Source organism: Dama dama, chromosome 12 (assembly GCF_033118175.1).
Source record: "Dama dama isolate Ldn47 chromosome 12, ASM3311817v1, whole genome shotgun sequence".
Taxonomy (NCBI): Eukaryota; Metazoa; Chordata; class Mammalia; order Artiodactyla; family Cervidae; genus Dama; species Dama dama.
The window spans coordinates 93,660,698-93,681,497 of record NC_083692.1 but is presented as its reverse complement, the minus strand read 5'-3'; the positions used below and the strand labels follow the sequence as shown (position 1 = coordinate 93,681,497).

At 42.3% G+C, this 20,800-nt stretch overlaps 1 protein-coding gene across 1 annotated transcript in view; it reads left to right on the top strand.

Moving 5' to 3' along the window:
* SV2C (synaptic vesicle glycoprotein 2C) overlaps positions 1-20,800 on the top strand; it is a 215,612-nt gene that overhangs the window by 40,294 nt on the left and 154,518 nt on the right. The window contains exon 2 of the mRNA XM_061158144.1: positions 6,352-7,032. Within this exon, the coding sequence (XP_061014127.1) occupies positions 6,453-7,032 (580 nt within the window). The 5' untranslated portion in view covers positions 6,352-6,452. The remainder of the gene's footprint in view (positions 1-6,351; positions 7,033-20,800) is intronic.

Sequence of the window (20,800 nt, the reverse complement as noted above, 5' to 3'; positions counted from 1 at the left end):
TGACTCTAGGCAAGTGACCACACCATTGTGGCTGTCTTGGTCATTAAGATCTTTTTTGTACAGTTCTTCTTTGTATCTTTCTGGGGGCCACCATTGAATTCACTATAAACTTTAATACAAAAATGGGCAAAGGATAAAGATTTCACAAAGAAAGAGATGTTTAATTTCACTAGTAATCAAATGCAACTTAAAATGATAAAACACAGTTTTCTCTAATTTGGCAAAAATAATAGAAATAGGAGCTTTCCTACATGTGTTTAGAATTTATTACATGGCCACAACCTCTCTGAAGGACAATGTGATAAATATAAATGTCATCAAAACTAGGCCCTCTCTTTAACCTAAGGAATTCCCAGTAAGATCTACCACAGTGATGCACATTACCACATTATTCCATACCTCTGCAAATATGGAAATTTAGAGCTGAGCTACTGATGGAAAAATTAGTTCATATCGTTGTGAGCCTGATGGGGCTCTAGCAGAGGCAGCTCAAAGCTCAAAGTGAAAGTGTTAGTTGCTCAGTTGTGTTGACTCTTTGTGACCGCATGGGTTGTAGCCCACTAGACTCCTCTGTCCATGGAATTCTCCAGGCAAGAATATTGGAGTGGGTGGCCATTCCCTTTTCCAGGGGGTCTTCCCAACCCAGGGATCGAACCCTGGTCTCCCACGTTGCAGGCACATTCTTTACCAACTGAGCCATAGCCTATAGGAAAAAACCAGACAAGCAAACTCTAAAGGGAAGCCTCCACAACCCCACGTCCAAGCAGGAGAGGATTCCTGTAGAACCAGAGCTCTGAGTTGTTGATCTGGCCTCAGGACCCTTTGTTCACTCTTAAACAATTATTAAAGACTAATGAACTTTCATTTTTGTAGGTTGTATTATTGATATTTACCATATTAAGAAACTTTTAAAACTGTGAAACTTTTAAAACACAAGAAACTACAAGTACACAAGCTGTTAACCTTCTGGGAAATGATGTCGTCACACAGCTTGTTGCCTCTGGAAAATAACACTATACACTCCTGAAAAGCTGAGAGTTAAAAAGTTCAGTAACATCTTTCTATTGTTAAGAAAATTATTTTGACCTCACAGTTTCCTTGAATGTTCTTGGGGGTTTCCTGCTCACAGCCAAGAATTACTAAATATGTAATGAAGTCCTATTACTATTTAAGATATTCTAACCCAGTGAATGGGAAAATTAATAGCTGAAGAGTTAGATTTAATAGAGTAGTCTGAGAAGGGCTTCAAATGTATGTGTATCATAAGATTTAAGTTAATCACAGGCTCAGGCATCTTCATGGCTTCAAGATTGAAAGTAGGAATCTCTGGGTTGTAAAAATACATACTGTTTTATTCTTTGTCATTTTTCTGAATTTTCCAATTATTTCTTGTGTGTTTTAGTTTTGCAATCAGAAAGAATATTATTGTATTAAATTAAATTCAGATACTTCCTTAAGAGAGTATTACTCACTTTGACTCAAGAATATTCTTTCTAACAAGAGGTCTAGGACCTTCAGAAAAGTTCATGTACATAAGCAGGTTTGTTATTTGGTTAAAGTCTTTAGATTTCACTACTGTGAAATTTGAAGAGATTTAGACAGCTGTTGGGGTGAGTTTATCCTGGCTTAGGAGAGCTGTTCCTCATAGAGCAAATTTATTGTGTCAAAATTGCATAAAAGGAATATTAAACATACTTAAAATTTTCTGGCTCTTTGGATGACTTATTCAAAAATATGCAGGTATGCTAAATACTCTATTTTTGTAGATAGTCTATTTAAAAATCATAAGGATTACTTTTTGAAAACTTAGTTTCTGTTTTTTATGAACTTGAAAGAAACACTGTTTCATTTTAAAAATGTTATTTTAGTATAGACTTTCTGGTTTTATCCTGTTTCCCTCAATTAACTCCAATTACTGAGTTTTATGATATTTCATAATAGAGACATTAGAATTTTAAAGGATCTTGGTATTTATCTTAACACAGTATTTCTCATAGTGTATAATGAAGGCTGCTTTTTTGGTGTCATTTTGAGGGTAGGGGCATTCTGTTATTAGGAAGATTTGGGAAATAGTTGGATAACACATTTACACAAAGTTCTTTATAACAAGCTTTGCACTGTGGCGCTCCTGGAAAAGAATATGTGAAGTCAGAAATAGCAATTTCCCAATTGATTTGGCTGTAGAACTTTTCCTTCTCACAGCACCTAGGAGAACTACGTGATCCACTTGCAGTCTGGGGCGATGCTAACACAGACAACTCTCATGAAGTGGGAAATTAGAGATCTGGCCCTCTTATGGTGCTTGTGTCCTCATTTATTAATGCTGCTTTATAGTGTTTTAGTTTACCGGGTTCCTCTTTTCAAGGAGCTGGCACTCCAATAGGGAAGACCATGGCATTCATTGTTGTTGTTCAGTCACTTAGTCGTGTCCAATTCTTTGCGACCCCATGCACGCCAGGCTTCCCTGCCCTTCACCAACTCCCGGAGCTCACTCAAACTCATGTCCATTGAGTCGGTGATGCCGTCCAACCATCTCATCCTCTGTTGTCCCCGTCTCCTTCTGCCTACAATCTTTCCCAGCATCAGGGCCTTTTCTAATGAGTCAGCGCTTCTCATCAGGGGGCAAAGTATCGGAGCTTCAGCTTCAGCATTCATGGGCAACCATAAGGGAAGACAAGATGGCATGTCAGGAGGAAACCGGCCATGTTGAACTGGGAATCTGTGATAGTTTAAGCAAAAAATAAAAGGAAAACTTCATGAGAGAGGTGGCCTTTGACCTGCCCCTTGAGGAGTGGGAATATACACATAAGTTCAGAAGTTTGGAGAGGAAGAGGCATCCTTAAGTAACTAGAGTCTGCTGTCAAAAATTTGGACAGGCTGGGATGATGGGTCAGTATCTATTCCTTAGCTCAAAAGGTGTTCTTCTCTTTCTCAAAATCTTCTTTTCAGAATGCTGTCTCACTGCAGATAGGGGGTTGTGCATTTTAATGCTGGTTACCTTCAAAGATCATTACTATTTCACAAGGCTAGGCTATATAAAGTAGCAATGTGGATGTTTTTACACAATACGTAGAGCTTCTACAAGGCTATGTCCATCTTCTGATCTTTCTGCTGTCTCCAGAGCCTGGCTCCAGGCCACCAAAATCTGGAGCTCAGGATGCTGATCTTTTTTTGTAGACTGTTAATATAAAGGACAGAGGTTTGAAACCCATGCTGAATAAGCCTTTCAACAAACATTTCTTGCCAGAATAAACATAAAGTACATGGTGTACAGTCAACTCTCTTGGACTATATTCTTTTAATATGCATAAAAATAGAGCATTTTATTGAATGTAAATTATACCTCAATAAAAATGATTTTAAGCTTTTTTGAGAATCACCATTTTCAGACATATGAAACAGTAAGATGTATCTAGTTGTTTACAATCAACTCTGCTTGTAGTGTGGATGGTTATGAATATAAAATATTTCCTTCCTTTCTGACATTAATCATTAATTAAAATATGTTTTAGTTTGGAGTAATGCATTATTGTTGTTATTGTTCAGTTGTTCAGTCGTGTCCAACTCTGCAACCCCATGGACGGCACGCAGCATGCCAGTCTCCTCTGTCCTTCACTGTCTCTTAAAGTTTGCTCACATTCATGTACATTGAGTCAGTGATGCTGTCTAACCATCTCATCCTCTGCCACCCCTTTCTCCTTTTGCCATCAATCTTTGGTGACCGAAGTATTGGAGCATCAGCTTCAGCATCAGTCGTTCCAATGAATATTCAGAGTTGATTTCATTTAGTCACATTGTGAAAGTGAAGTGAAAAGTTGCTCAGTCGTGTGACTCCATGGACTGTAGCCCACCAGGCCCCTCCATCCATAGAATTTTCTAGGCAAGAGTACTGGAGTGGGTTGCCATTTCCTTCTCCAGGGATCTTCCCGACCCGGGGATCGAACCGGGTCTCCCGCATTGCGGGCAGACGCTTTACCATCTGAGCCACCAGGGAATTACTGTATTAGAAGAAGCAATTGTAGAAGCTTCCCATTACTAACAGGCAGGCTGTTCACGGTAGCATGTTACAGGGGCTTGGACTCTGCTTTCACACTCACCACTCTTTTCCTTTAATGGTGTTTTTGGTGCTGTTGTGCCCAGGAAGCAGCTGATGTGCTGTGTCTGATATAATCATCTGTTTATGGTTGCTAGACCAGTTGGCTTTACTTATTGTGTGAGATGCTTTAATAGTAGGAAACATTTCTCCATTACCAGCATCATTTATCATTGTTCTCCCCTCTTTCCCTGCCTCCTCCTTCAGTTTCAGAGTGCTCCATCCTCAGCCTCTTTTCCCACTCCCTTTGCATCTTGCTCTCTTGTGGATCCTTCCATCTCTCTCTCCCCCACCTCTCAGGTCTCCAAAAAAAAAAACCCAAAGATAAGGGAGAACAAACAGGAACATCCTTCACGAATACATTTGGCAAAAAAAAAAAAAGCCTTATAATCACATTTTTATGTTCATTTCATTTTTTCATCTTCCAAGACACAGGCCTGAGCAGAGCCATGATTCTGTTTTGCCTACTAGCCATTTGTAGGTATCTGGTAGTAATGATGCCCATTTCATTGATAAATAAGCTTCTTTTTTGTCTTTTTTGCTAAGTTTGTTTGTCATGTCTGGATGAGTAGTTTAAATGTATGTTTGTAATAGCCACTTACCAAGTGTTTCACGCTGGATGCAAAAGAACCAAGTAAAAATGACCGTTCTATAAATCAGTGTTCAGAGAGCTGCTGCAGCGCGGGGCTTGGCAAATGAATGATGCAGGAGAATGACTTCCACTTTCATATCATTTCTGTAGAAGGTGGGCCTGATATTGGCCACCAGAGGGGACAACTCAGCAGACAAATGAAAGAAGTCAGCCTGGGTGTAATGAGCGAAGACAGAGGGGCTGTCTGTGAGAAAAGAAACCCAGTGATGGCTCAGGGGAGGCTGCTGACTCTGGTGTCCAAGGAAGCAGATAACTGCAGTTGGACAAGGCGGGACGGAGTGTGTGCACCCGCGTGTGTGAGACCGTGTCTAGAGATGAAGACGGTGGGGACAGAGCCTGTGGTTCTTACAGGGCATGTTGGGAAGGGATACCACATTTGGCTTACCTGTCCCTGCTGGCCTGGGGGTGGACCCTGAAATGGCACATCCATACTGGACAATCCACGTGTTCTAGTTCAATGACTGTCAAAGTGTGTGTGAAGTCATTTGACAAACCCTGCCAATTTCCTACAGATACGACTGCCTTAACTCGGGGGGACATACTCATTGTCTGTTTTGGGTGCCATGTGAGTCTCTGTTACATTTATTGAAAGGAGATACAAAAAAGGTAGAGGGGAAGCATGTTTTATAAATATTTTTAGGCATAACTCAGAGATATTATGGGTTTGGTTTCAGACCACCGTAGTAAAGTGAGTATTGCAACAAAGCAAGTCACTCAAAATTTTTGGTTTCCCAATGCATGTAAATTTATGTTTATATTATACTGTAATTGATTAACTATGTTATAGCATTATATCTAAAAAAATAATGTATAATACCTTAATTAAAAATACTTTGTTGCTGAAAATGCTATCACTTGAGCTTTTAGCAAGTCATGGTAGTAACATCAAAGATCACTGGTCACAGCTCACATAAAGAATATAATAATAATTTATAAGTTTGAAGTATTACAAAAATTTCCAGAATGTAACAGAGAAACAAAATGAGCAAATGTTGTTGCAAAAATGGTGCCAATAGATTTGCTTGACTGAGGGTTATCACAGACCTTCAATTTGTTGAAAATGCAGTATCTGCAAAGTGCAGTAAAGCAAAGAACAGTAAAATGAGATGTGCCTGTATGTGATTTGATAGCATTATATGTAGGGATACTTGCTTGCACTTTTTGTTTTCATTTTTTTCAAATTGTGAGGAAATGAGGTCAGACTGGATTCTTTTATTATTCTGGGTTTGCCTTTGCAGAATATGTATATACCTGCAAGCAATATTATTTTTCTCAGAGTCTTTCTAGCACTTTCAGAATATGTTGGATGTACTTATAAAGGTGCAAGATATTTCATTGTGTTTTCAGGGGAATGCTTGTGTATTTTATGCAGAGTTACCCAGGAGACAGAGTTCCTTAAAAACAAAACAGTAATAATAATAGCAATACCCTAAATATTCCAAGTTCTGATGGCACTTGAGTAGAGAACCAACAGACAGCGTGCTCAAAAGAAAGGAAAAGCTAATTCTGTATGTTAATCTGTGGGGTCAGTGAAAAGAGACCAAGATGGTGGAAAAGGCATCAAAACAAATAATAAATATCTTCTGTGGGTTTTCTTCTTTTGCAGTTCCATTCTGAACTCAAAGTGGATGATGCTGTTGGGACTGAACCACTGACCAGAGTCTGTGAAACATTCCCACCTTCTCACTGGCCATCAGTTGAGATAAGATGGAAGACTCGTATAAGGATAGGACTTCACTGGTGAAGGGTGCCAAGGACATTGCCAGAGAGGTGAAGAAACAGACTGTAAAAAAGGTGAATCAAGCAGTGGACCGGGCCCAGGATGAATACACCCAGAGGTCCTACAGTCGATTCCAAGACGAGGAAGAGGACGATGAGGTTTATCCGCCAGCGGAAACCTATAATGGAGAGGCCAATGATGATGAAGGCTCCAGTGAAGCTACTGAGGGTCACGATGAAGATGATGAAATCTACGAAGGGGAGTATCAGGGCATCCCCAACATGAACCAAGGGAAGGACAGCATCGTGTCAGTAGGGCAGCCCAAGGGCGATGAGTATAAGGACCGCCAGGAGCTGGAGTCTGAGAGGAAGGCTGACGAGGAGGAGCTTGCCCAGCAGTACGAGCTGATAATCCAGGAGTGCGGGCATGGCCGCTTTCAGTGGGCCCTGTTCTTTGTCCTGGGCATGGCCCTGATGGCGGACGGCGTGGAGGTGTTTGTCGTCGGCTTCGTGCTGCCTAGCGCCGAGACAGACCTGTGCATACCAAATTCGGGATCCGGGTGGCTAGGTGAGTGCATCCCAGCAGAGAGACACACTCCGAAACTGCTCTGTTTGTTGAGGGCAGTTAACAAATAGAATGCATACTTTCCATATGGAGGCCTGCATTTGTTCCCAACACTTGAACAATTTAAAACATGGAAAGGAATCAAAAGAATGGTGCAGTGATACCCATATATTTCTACCTATTTCTAACTTAGATTCTGTAGTTAACATTTACTGTATTTTTTTATCACCTAGCTGCCTATCTATCCATCCATCTATCCCACTTTTATTTTTATGTATTTCAAGGTAAGTTAGAGCAATATATTTTTAACTTACACTGTTATAAATGTTGGATTAGGTTCTCCTTAATTAACTTCAAAAGACATGCCCTTGGAAGTTAATAAAGCTATCATGTGAAACTTACCTGACATTTTTCTAAATATAGAGGTTAATTCTTCAAAACTCTGATAAATGTGATTTCAAATTCCAAATTTTATGTGTAATACTGTGGTTTAAACACTTTTGGAACCCTGCAAATTGTCATTTTTTTCTATAATCTATGTGTGTGTTTGTCTGTTGGTTTTTTTCAATTACCCTTATTTATAGACTTTTCTTTAGATGACTTTTTCTTTTGCTAAATTTGTACTTTTGTGCCTACAATGAAAAGGCTTCCTTTCCTCATAGGACTTAAAATCAATTTCAAATCATATTAACGTTTAAATTACATGTATTAAAACCATATGACCTTGCTATAAAGTATCTAGAGAGCAAATTTGACTTTTGTTTTAAAGTTACTACTGCACTCAAGGTTCATTCATATTGTTACAAAGCTGTATTTAACCTTCCCTGTGGGAGGAAAAGTAAGAAGGCCAAGAAGCATGCCCACAGCAGACTATCCCCAAAACTTAAGGGCCACATCAGACGTGTGGTACATTAAATCATGAGACCTTTCAAACCCCTTCTGCTCAGAGAACACATTTATGTGCATATTAAACGTTTATGTGTTTCAGAGTCTGTGAAAGAGTAAGAATACTTGGTGTCTCTGTTTCCAATAGACTTTTTAAAACTAAAGTTTGAAAAACAAAATTATACAGGTCTTTTTGTGGTTTAGTAGTAACTCCTAATTTATAGCATAGAATATAGTATATAATATATAATATATATAATAATTAAATTAATATATATTATTATATATAATACAATATAAACTCCTAACTTATCCCTTCTTTCTCCTGTCTCTTTTGGCAACCATATGTTTGTCTTCTGTGTCTGTGAGTCCATTTCTGGTTTGTAAATAAGTTCATTTGCATCACTTTTTTAGATTCCACATGTAGTGATATAACGTGATACTTGTATTTCTGTGTCTGACGTACTCATTTGTTCCTTTAATGGCTCAAATGGCAGAGGTAGACCCATAGGTACAGTCTGGGAGGGGGTGAAGGGGAGAGCACAGGGGTGTAGATTGCATGGGCTTTGTTGGTGGACTCATCTGTGTGTTCACCCATCAGAATGCAGAATAGGGGTCAGAGGAAGGTCCAAAGTCATCAAATCCATCATTTCAGCATATCTGTTTCATAGATAGCACTCTAATTTTATTTTATTTTTTTTCCTTTGGTGAGTAAATCTACCTACCGGGCATTAAAATATTTATCAAGATTTTGCTAACGGAGTACATCAGCAGAATATTTTAAGAAAACAGATCCTTAGAAACACATCTATTTTAATACACAAATATTTAATGCTTTCAGGCTTGGATATAGACTTTTCATGTTATGACCCTCGCTTTTATATTGGAAGCAGAAAAATCGAAGCTGAGCTTCTCTTTTATCTTCTTGGTGCTGAAGGGAGGCTCAGTAGCCCACATGGTGCTCTTATCGGTCTGCCCCATAAACCCATAAACCGTGACGATGTCACACACCCCCAGGTGGCGTTCACAAGTGTAGATAATGCTGGGGAGCTATTGGAACACAGATGTTTTCATCTCCCCATAAACGGTGCCTGCTTTTGTGAATTAAAAATGTGTCCCCAGGAGTGTATGCTTTCACTCCATGCTGTGAGTCCCCCACAGAAACCTTATAATGGTTTCGCAACTGCACCTTCCAGACTTCACCTTTCAGTTATTTTGCCGTTGTAATTTTACTGACAATTGCATTCTAACACAGTCTTTTTTTAGACAAGCATGTAAATTGTTTTGCCATTTTCATTTCAGCAAATAATAGCTTTGTAATATAATTACCACACTAAGTCATAGCAATGGGATCAAAATGCAAGACAGGAAGATGCACGACCCATGTTTGGTGGCCTTTGGGAGGAGAAAGATTTGCAAAATTGTTTCTCATTTGCCACTAAGCATTGTGTCATTTCACTCAAGGAAAACTAGGAATGAAGAGTATTAACCGATTTATGTTCGAATTACTTAGGAGAGAACTCCTGTCTTTGTGTTTGCCAGAAGGTTGACTCCAGATAGTTAAGGGCATCCCTGGTGTGCATGTGTGTACAGTGTGTGTGCATACATAGTGTTGTTAGCCGAGAAGATGTTAATCTAATGAGCTGCTGTTTGGGGGAATAAGTACCATCATTAAATTCATTTTCTATTGCCAAAGTCTATTTATTGAGTATTTATTATGTGCAAAGCATGATGGTACCACATGGGAACATAGGACAAATAGCAAAAACAAAAAGCAAGGTTTGTGTATCTGAAGAAGTCATAGTCTAGCATAGAGATGACAAATGTCTGTGCACCACCAAGTCAAGGAAACAAGTATCCATAGCCAGAAGCTGTTGTTCAGTTGCTCGGTCGTGTCCAACTCTCTGGGACCCCATGTACTGCAGCACGTCAGGCTTCCCTGTACGTCGCCATCTCCCAGAGCTTACTCAAACTCATGTCCATCGAGTCGGTGATGCTGACCAACCATCTCATCCTCTGTCGTCCCCTTCTCCTCCCGCCTTCAATCTTTCCCAGGATCAGGGTCTTTTCTAATGAGTTGCATTTTGCATCAGGTGGCAACTTGAGCTTGGAACTTCAGCATCAGTCCTTCCGATGAATATTCAGGACTGATTTCCTCTAGGATTGACTGGTTGGATCTCCTTGCAGTCCAAGAAGAGAAGTGTATAACCAGAAGAGAAGTGTAAATAGCCAGAAGAGAGGTGTAAATAGAGACTTCAGGCAGGGTGACCCTGCGAGGGGAATGAACCTGACTCAGGCAGTGGAAGGAAGGCATGGACTGGAGAGCTGGTCCAGAGGTAGAGTCAGCAAGGGTTGGGTCACTGGTCGTTTGGAACAGGAGGCACAGGATAGTTAGTGGAAGGAAAGCAATTCATCAAGTTAGGTAGGGCCGATGATAGGTTTTAGCATGAAGGAGAAAGAAGGGTTTATTTTTCTATTTTATTTTTTAAAGGATTTATTTATCAATTTTTGGTTGTGCCGGGTGCTCATTGCTGTGGGCTTTCTCTAGCTGCAGTGAACAGGGGGCTCCTCTCTAGTTGCAGTGCGCGTGCTTCCCATTGGGGTGGCTTCTGTTGCCAAGCTCAGGCTTCAGGAGGTGCAGCCCTTGGCCCGAGAGCACCATCGCTCCACAGCCTGTGGGCTCCTCCCAGACCGGGGATGGAACCTGTGTCCCCTGCCCTGGCAGGCACATTCTCAGCCACGGGACCACCAGGGAAGCCCAGTTTAGTTTTAGACCGATCACTTTGAGATTTGGGGGAGGCATCCGAGGAGGAGCACCTGATGGGTTCCTACCGCCATTTGGCCTGAAGCGCTGAGCATTTTGAGAACCACTTCATTTAAGGTGAAGCTGCCCGAGGCCTTAACCAGGGAGAGGGGGTTTCCTGCCGAAGACTGTTTGTGGGACTGGCGGTGAGGAAGACGTCACGGAGGGGACTGAGAAGGAGCATCCGAGAGAGGGGGCAGGTCTGGAAGTTGCTCGAAGGAAGAAGGGATGTGCTTCCTTCATAGATACGGAAGAGTCTTGTAAAGGTTGAAACGGACCCCTCGGGTCTGGGCCTTGAAGATCTTGGCCCAGAAGAACCAGATACTAACGGTTCTTCAGCTCTGTGTCAGGCTAGGACGTTCGTTTGAAGGGACGAGCCCGCGTATGCAGTGAAGCGACAGCACGCCCTCCAGCTTCCCAGCCCCCGGCCCGGGGCCACAGGCACCCAGCGTTCTCCCCGCACAGGGCTGCCTCTCACGGTGGATGGGCAGGGAGCCCCTCTGACTGCATCTTACCTCCTACCCAAGAGCTGCTGAGGACCAGTTTGGGTTCTAAGAAAGCCTCCAGGCAGGGAGGGACGTGGCCGGTTTCAGACCCACAGCACAACCAGGCTCAGCCACCTTCCCACTCTCGCCTGTCACAGCCCAGCAAGCGCCTCGCCGGCTCCCTTCCTCTGGACTCTTCTGTCTCCTCCGAAGACTCAGTTGGTGAAGCGGGGAGCCTCACCATTGTTGGGCCTCCTGCTTTCTGGCTGGGGGTGGTAGAGTGGAGTAAGTTTTAGGTTCTAAAACATTATCGTGGCCAAGTGTTGACGAGTACAAAACAGATAGAAGACAATATATTCTAAACCAAGACATCCTTGAGAACTCAGCCTGCACTAAGTGATAACTGATCATCCTCTATAGGTTTCTTCTATCTTTTATCAACTGTAACACCTAATTTCCACATGCCTTGGTGATTTTCAGAGCACGAGTTTTGATAGTGTAGTCGGGCCAAAGCCAGATTGTTGTTGTTTAGTTGTTAAGTTGTCTTTGCAACTCCATGGACTGTGGCCCACCAGGCTCCTCTGTCTGTGGGTTTCTCCAAGCAAGAATACTGCAGTGGGTTCCGTTTCCTTCTCTAGGGGATCTTCCCGACCCAGGGATTAAACTTTTATCTCCTGCATTGGCAGGCGAATTCTTTACCACTGAACCACCTAGGAAGCCCTGGAAAGCCTTCAGCATCTCTTTAACCTCTCTATCTATAGTTTTTATTTGGATGGTGTAGAATTCCTTGGAACACACAGGATTCTCTCTCTCTCATTTTTTTAACCACTTATAGAAAGAATAGTTTCCTTAAAGCCTGGGCTGGATGAATATGACCTGAACACATAACCTAATTTCTTTCTCCATCCCTCCATTTGTTTCCTTTTCCTTTTCCTGTTAACAAAAGAAGAAGAATTCTGCTGAGATTTCTAAAGCCGCTTTATGTCTGGATCCTTGTATTTTGGGGGAAAGAAGAAAACGGCTTCAGGTTTCTGAGAGTCCCTTTTTCAGTCCCACTGACTGTTGTTTGCCACTGGCCTGCAGGCAGAGAGTAGTGACTTCCTGTGTGCTGGGCATCATTTCAGGGCCTGTGTTGCCCTTGCCCAGTGCTGCCAGGGGGACCAGAATATCCAGGCTGATAACAAAGAGTGATGCAGAGTTTTTCCTCTTTGAACTTTATTCCAAGAGCTTGATCATTTGGCATCTGGTGCGCTCTAAATTTAAGACCCTTAGCTTTGTACCCTGAAAGTGTGCGCTGCGGGTTTCAGGATCAGCAGCTCTGCAGCCGGCCCAATGCCACTGTCCTCTGTCTTAGAGGGAGGTTTGAGCTCTGCTGTGGGTGTGTCCTCTGGCTCTGTTTAGCCTCTTGCTGCCATAGTGATTCTAATTAGAATTAAATACTTATTGATTCCTAGAGAATATCCTGTCCACCAACACTAGCAAAATCTTATTTGGATTCATTATTGCCAAATTGGAGAAGAAGACTCAATCATTCATTGCCATTATGTTCCTGGGTCTTATTCACTCCGGTCTTTCACATCCTTCTGGGAAAAGAGAGGTTTCTGGCATCCAAATGGAGTTGGACCAAGTAGCCTGAAAAGATTCCTCCATCCAAAGACTCCACAGGACAGGAGAAAAGAGAAACTCTGTGTTACATTCGTGAAATTCACCAGTAAGTACGTTCTGGACTATGAAAGTGTGATAGTAAATGCCCAGAAGGTCCCTGGGTGATTGCTCACAATACAGCTTTGAACCTGAAGCCTGATTCTTGCAGCTGAACACCTGTATTCCTATGTCCTAGATTACTCCTGGGTGGGGATTCTGACCCACTGGCTTTACATATCCTGATGCAGTCTGGGACTCACCAGGAAGGCAATGAAGAACTCGGTGAAGTGTTACCAGATTAGGGAATTTGTTAACTGTGCACTTTGGTTTAAATAAGGCGTTGAGACTGTTAATCATCTAATATCTGGTTCAAGACATATACACGTAATACAGACTTGTAGATTCAAATTTTAAATACCATGTTTTCATGGGAAATCTAATGTCTCGAATATTCTTCCATAACAAGAACTTCTATAGGACCTAAGTTTCCTGCAGAAAGCTTCAGAATATAGTAAGTGATTACATTCATCTTGAAGAATTAGTCTAATAAATCACTGATGTAAATATTCCCAACCTACATATTTGCAAACTGACATTCTTACCTTACACTTTGAGATTTCTTATTGGCCTTTAAGATCATGAGAGGAAAAGTAATGAAAAGAAATCCTAAAGTGGTCAGAGAAAGACAAATATCATAGGATATCACTTATATGTGGAATCTTTAAAAATATTATACATATGAACTTATTTACAAAACAGTTACAGACATTAAAAGCAAACAGTGTTATCAAAGGGAATAGTGAGGGAAACAGAGAGAGGTAAATTAGAGTTTTGGATTAACAGATACTCACTATTCTATATAAAATAGCTAAACAACAAGGACTGACTGTATAACGTGAGGAACTGTATTCAGAATCTTGTAATAACTATAATGAAAAAGAATCCACAGGACTTCCCTTGTAGTCTGGTGGTTAAGACTGCGCTTTCTTTGCAGAAGGCCCTGGTTTGATCACTAGTTTGAAAAGCCCTGACAAACCTAGATAGTGTATTAAAAAGCAGAGACATTATTTTGCCAACAAAGGTCCATGTAGTCAAAGCTATGGTTTCTCCAGTAGTCATGTATGGTGTGAGTTGGACTATAAAGAAAGCTAAGCACCGAAGAATTGATGCTTTTGATCTGTGGTGTTGGAGAAGACTCTTGAGAATCCTTGGACTGCAAGAAGTTCAAATCAGTCAATCCTAAAAGAAATCAGTCCCGACTATTCATTGGAAGGACTGATACTGAAGCTCCAATACTCTGGCCACCTGATGCGAAGAGCTGACTCATTGGAAAAGACGCTGATGCTGGGAAACATTGAAGGCAGGAAGAGAATGGGATGACAGAGGATGAAACAGTTGGATGGCATTACCAACTCAATGGACATAAGTTTGAGCAAGCTCTGGGAGATAGTGAAGGACAGGGAAACCTGGCATGCTACAGTTCATGGGGCCCCAAAGAGTCAGACATGTCCGAGCAACTTGAACAACAAAGGGGAACTAAGATCCCACAAGTCACACAACATGGTCAAAAAAAAGTATCTGGAAAAGATTCTAAATTACTTTTACTACACAACTGAAGTCACTTTGTTATTATAGTTGAAATGAACACATCATTGTAAATTAACTATACTTCAATTAAAAAAAAAGAATTGTGTGTTAAATAAGAGCAAATGGATTGTGAGTAAGAACACTGATTGCCTTTGTACTAAGTATTTGGGATATCCAGGTGCAAAGTTCTGGGTTCTGGCAGCGTAGGCATTGGAAGGACATTGGAAGTTTGGCTTTTGATGTGTTACTAGATATTTTTTTTTCTCTGATTACAAAAATCTCTCTGTAAATAAGGCTAGGGCTCAGCTGTGTACTAGCTATTCCTTCAAAAAGAAAAGTCAAGAAGCTAGTTTAAATTATTTTTATGGGTCAAGTGGGGTATAAATAAATAAGAGTTTAGAATTGAATTTAAGATTTTGAAATTTTAACTTTTTTGTTCTTTGTGACTTGGTCACTGGTCATGACTATGACCTTCTGGTTTCCTTTCCTAAAGAAGCTTTGAGCTGGAGATTCTTGCCCCAGCAGCCCACTTGACTTTATCTTCCTCATTCCTGGGAGTACGGACGGAGTACTTGGGTTATGCCGTGTCCCTGCTCAAAAATGTTGAGTACAGGTTGATTCAAACTCCTTAGAATGGCATTTAAGCTCTCCACAATCTGAGCCTAATCTATTTTTCCACTTATCTACCACTAACTTCTCTGCCCCAGGTATTCCAAAGTCAGGGATAATTAGGATTACTAGAGAAAATACAAAATGGTCAGATAAATTTAAATTTGCGATAAATAACGAAGGAATAATATTTTAGTATAAATATGTCTCATGCATTATTTGCTATCAGTTCAGTTCAGTTCAGTCACTCAGTCGTGTCTGACTCTTTGTGACCCCATGGACTGTAGCACGCCAGGCCTCCCTGTCCATCACCAACACCCAGAGTTTACTCAAACTCATGTCCATTTAGTCGGTTGATGCCATCCAACCATCTCATCCTCTGTCTCCCCTTCTCCTCCTGCCTTCAATCTTTCCCAGCATCAGGGTCTTTTCAAATGAGTCAGTGCTCCTCATCAGGTGGCCAAAGTATTGGAGTTTCATCTTCAGCATCAGTCCTTCCAATGAATATTCAGGACTGGTTTCCTTTAGGATGGACAGGTTGGATCTCCTTGCAGTCCAAGGGACTCTCAAGAGTCTTCTCCAACACCACAGTTCAAAAGCATCAATTCTTTGGCACTCAGCTTTCTTTATAGTCCAACTCTCACACCCATACATGACTACTGGAAAAACCATAGCCTTGACTAGACAGACCTTTGTTGGCAAAATAATGTCTCTGCTTTTTAATATGCTCTCTAGGTTGGTCATAACTTTTCTTTCAAGGAGTAAGCGTCTTTTAATTTCATGGCTGTAGTCACCATCTGCGGTGATTTTGGAGCCCCCCAAAATAAAATCTGCCACAGTTTCCACTGTTTCTCCATCTAATTGCCATGAAGTGATGGGACCAGATGCCATGATCTTAGTTTTCTGAATGTTGAGCTTTAAGCCAACGTTTTTACTCTTCTCTTTCACTTTCATCAAGAGCCTCTTTAGTTCTTCTTCACTTTCGGCCATAAGGGTGGTGTATTTGGTATATACTTATGTTTATCAGTTATGTGTTCACAAATTTACCTGGAGCACCGAATGGTTTTATCTGCTGAATCTGACAACCTTACTGGTAGTAGTGAAAATAGGCGGGCTTAGAGTTTGCTCTTTCCCTTCTGTTTGTCAGGCATCATATATGTCATATTAATTTCATTATCTCACTTAGCCAAAATTATATCTGATCCCAGACTTTCAGAGTCAGTGCTAGGGGATGACCCTTGGAAACCATATATGTTTTTTAAGCCCCTCAAGTTATTCTTGGACCACATGAAGAAACACCATGATCTTGACCACTGCTTCTCAGACATAAAAATGCAGACAGGTCACCAGAGGAGGCAGGTTGTGCTTGAGCAGATATGGAGCGGAGTCTGAGATAGTTTTACAGGCTCCCAGGTGATGCTGGCATCAATGTTAGTTCCAAACTCCACTTTGAGTAGCTGTATCCTAGACACCCCCAACCAAGAAGCAGCAGCATTCCCAACAGCTGTGATAGCAAAGGTTGTAAATGACATCAAGATTTCAAACAATGGAAGGGGTAAATGGAAATGGGACTGATTTCCTTATTCATGAGTAAACAGTAACATCCATGGACAAGGAAGCTTTATGTGCCATTTTTGAAAGAAAGTTTTTTTTCCCCCAAAAAAAGTAAATGTCTTATCAATAGCTGAAGGACGCACAGTTGTTTCTTCCCCCACCAAAATGGGTATTTGGCTTCTTTAGGCTTGTCTTTCTCCTGCATGGTGTGGGGCATGACAGTCCCTAACGGCATTTGCAGCTCCGCATCCCAGAACGGACCAGATGTGCAGGGCACAGCGTGACTCTGCCTTGTAGAAATAGTTTCTCAGTGCCAGAGTCATGGTGATTAATTTGTAATGTGACTGCAGATTTTTTCCCCCTCTTATGTACAGAAAATTTAATAGTTTTTCTGAGAGTAGCTTAGTTCTCTCAGCAGAGTCTAGTTAAGTCAAAAATATTAAAAGTACTGCTATGTCAGAAGAACTGATTGAAAGCTGAAAGAGTGAGCCAGACTGCTAACAGGGATGAAAAGAATCCTGCTGTGGGAGTCAGTTCATCCATAAACATAGATGCCGGAGTGGAGGCAGATTGTATATGTGAGGCGGCTGGCTTCTCAGAGCCCTCTGTCTGTCTATTTCATTCTCTCTTTGTTTTTCTAATTAACAGATTAGAGATGTCTTTGTAGAATGCTCCCTTTCAAAATTTAGCAGTTCTCACCCAGAAAGAGCACGCGCAGGGGCTTATCCATCATGTGTTAGATCCTCCCAAGATGTTGCACCGTGCCCTCTATCATGGCAGACATGAAGATCAACCAGACAAAACCCAGGGCACAAGACATCAAAATGATACAGGAAGCAGAGGCCTGAGAGATGAATCCTGTTTGAGGGAGGCGTGGATAGGGAAGAGTCTTAAGGAGACTGTGGAATCGGAGCCAGGCTTGGAATGGTGGGTAGAATTTGGGCTCACAGAGATGCAAGTGGAAAAAGACTGTCTCTGGGAGGGAGCACAGGCTGAACAAAGGCACAGAGGCATGGAGACCTTGGATTGAGCATCGGAAATTAAATGTTCAGTTTTGTTGAAGTGGAACATACACAGTGGGGAGCGTTTGGGAAGGTGGCTGGAGACCTATCTGTCCATGAAGAGGTTTCCAGGAGTTTATTTGGTGTGGGGGCAGCTGGGGGAACCGGGGACATGTTAGCAGAGAAGTGACCTGGTGCAAACTCTGCTTTAGGAGACTGGGTGTTTGGACTGAGGAGTGAGTTGAGGAGTGGCTGAGATGCATTTGGACTGTGCAGAGTCAGTACATGTCGAGAGCCTGCCTGTGGGTGATGGCAGAGAGACCAGAGGGGAGAGAGTCTTTTCAAGAGGATTTCTGACCCTTTATAGCCCACCAGCCGTGGGAGCGGGGAAAGGGAATGTCATATGGTACTGAGGCTTCAGGCCCAGGCGCTGTGTTTGAAGCGATGCTTTAAACAAATTGGAGCTCTAGGGTTGTTGGGGAGGTTGAGGGGAGCCCATGTGCGGGAAAGAAGATGAATTTAGTTATTTGTACTATAAGTACAAGAACTGAGTGTCTAGTTCACAGACTACCCATAGCACAGAGTCTGGCAGGTGAGCGGGACTCAGTGAAGTTTCGTCAACTTTGAAATGCCAACTAGGCTGCTGAGGAGAAACTGTAAAAGAAGGCATTTGGAAGTAGGTTCTGGGGCTTGACGCAGAAACTGGCCCTAGAGTTGGGCAATGAAGACTTCTCTGAACAGAGATGCAGAGCATACAGGAAAGGACTGTGTGTTGGAGGGGCGGGCATGAGGAAGAGAGGGGCTAGCGTAGACTTTTCATGAGGGCTTAGGAGGGGAGAGGAGAAAAGGCATCATTAAGTGGTTTGAAAGATAGGAAAAGCCTCTTACCTGGAGGCCCAGGGCAGGAGGGGTTTCAGAATGGAGTAGGTGGTCATAACTGACTAAGGACGTTGGCTGTGGCAGAGAGAAAATATTCTGGAGAGTGGAAAGCACAGATGTCAGATTAATTGCTAAATGGAATTTTAATGTATGTTTTAAAAGAGAAGGAAACAAATCAGTGTTTAAAAATTGTTCATAAGGTACTGTGGTCTATTTGTTTTGGATAATACTGCTAATAACATAATTATACTATAGACTAGAGCAGCTGAAAAAACATTACTCATCTTCTGCAAGGAAATAATTGTGAATTTGTAGCCATTATCCAGTACTTCTGCATCAGCTCATGCCAATAATCATATCTGGAATGTCTATAGGAGATAAATTGGCCAACCAGGAGCAGACTGGGTTAGCTTGCTGCTCTCTGATTTTATTTATATTTCCAGATTGAAAAATCTCATTTTATTTATATTTCCAGATTGAAAACTGTGTCACTTACTGGTACCTCTAGATTTAACAGTAAAGTGAACTTTACTGTTCCCAGTTAAGCAGTCAAAAAGCAGTGATGAAATGGTAGAGGCTTGCTCAGGGTAGCTGGGCAGAGGGGGAGAGACAGCTACCTATTAACCATCCCTAGGGGTGAACTGACTCAGCCAAAGGATCCTCTAAGACTGCACACCACAAATCTGTCCACTGGATTCCTGCTGGATGAGTTAAGGAGCCTCTTGTTTGCTGCCCCGCTCTGCCCCAGGCATACTACGTATAGGGCCCTTGGCAGAGATGTGGTGAACAGTTCTGTGAGGGTGGCCCCTGCAGATTCCTGCTGCACGTCTTACACCGTGTGTGATCACAGATCACATGTTCTCAGGGTCACGAAGCAATGCATTGTTCTGCTAGAGCTGCCGCCCCCCTCCCATAGAGAGAAATCAGTTCTATAGCTGTGACGTGGAGGCCCATGCTGGCTGGGTCACTGCAAAGCCCTTGGGAAAGCCCAGGAAAGGCCACGGGATTGCCAGGTTCTTCCAGGGTGAGGAAAGTACTTCCTCTGCCCCCCCGGGCATCCTGAGCTGCTCCTGTTTGGTAGAGACCCCCAGCACTTCCTCCAGCTTGGGGCCTGAGAGGAATTCTTGTGCATGGCCTCTTTCCCTAAGGGTCTTTTCATCACATGGATTGGTGTGAGTTGAAGGGAACTGGTTGGAAAGCTGAACCCAATTCAATGTGGACCGTCCCATCCTTACTGAAACTGTATCTTCCTGTGACCTCGGCAGTTCAGCATCCTCCTGAACATCTCTCAGCTCCTCTAAAACGCCTCCTGCATTCTACTTGTGCATGCTAAATTGCTTCAGTCATGTCCGACTCTTTGTGACCCCATGGACTGTAGCCCACCAGGCTCCTCTGTCCATGGGAATTCTCCAGGCAGTACTGGAGTGGGTTGCCATGATCTCTTCTAGGGATCAAACCAGCATCTCTTAAGTCTCCTGCATTTGCAGGTGGGTTCTTTACCACTAGCACCACCTGGGAAACCCGCATTCTACCCTCTGTCTGCTAAAGAAGGTTTCCCCAAGGCGTAGCTCTTGGGGCTTTGTTTACCTCTGTTCATGATGTGAATTACCTTTCTTTACTCTGTCATCTAGCAAACACCTAGTGCCCTCTCTGTGCCGGGCTCCAGACCAGGTGCTGGAGTCGCAAAGATGTGGTCCTTGCTTTGGGGGCACTTCCAGGCCAGAGAAGGAGACAGACACATGTCAGAGAAGAGCACCTAATTGGTTACAGATGCTCTAGCAGGAAGATTAAGCAGAAGGAACAGTGCTCTGAAGGCAGGACTAGAAAGATTTAATAGAAGCAACCTTAGACTTTGCTGATGATTTCCAGACCACGTATTAAGACGCCTCATTATATGTTTCCATTAGGACATGAATGCATTAGATGGTGCATTAGATGGTTCCATTAGGTGGTGACTGCAGTTATGAAATTAAAAGACTCTTGCTCCTTGGAAGAAAAGCTATGACAGACCTAGACAGCATATTAAAAAGCAGAGACATTACTTTAACAACAAACATCCATATAGTCAAAGCTGTGGTTTTCTGGTAGTCACGTATGGATGTGAGAGTTGGACCATAGAGAGGGGTGAGCACCTAAGAACTGATGCTTTTGAACTGTGGTATTGGAGAACACTCTTGAGAGTCCCTTGGACTGCAAGGAGATCCAACCAGTCCATCCTAAAGGAGATCAGTCCTGAGTATTCACTGGAAGGACTGATGCTGAAGCCCCAATACTTTGGCCACTTGATGCTAAGAATTTACTCACTGGAAAAGACCGTGATGCTG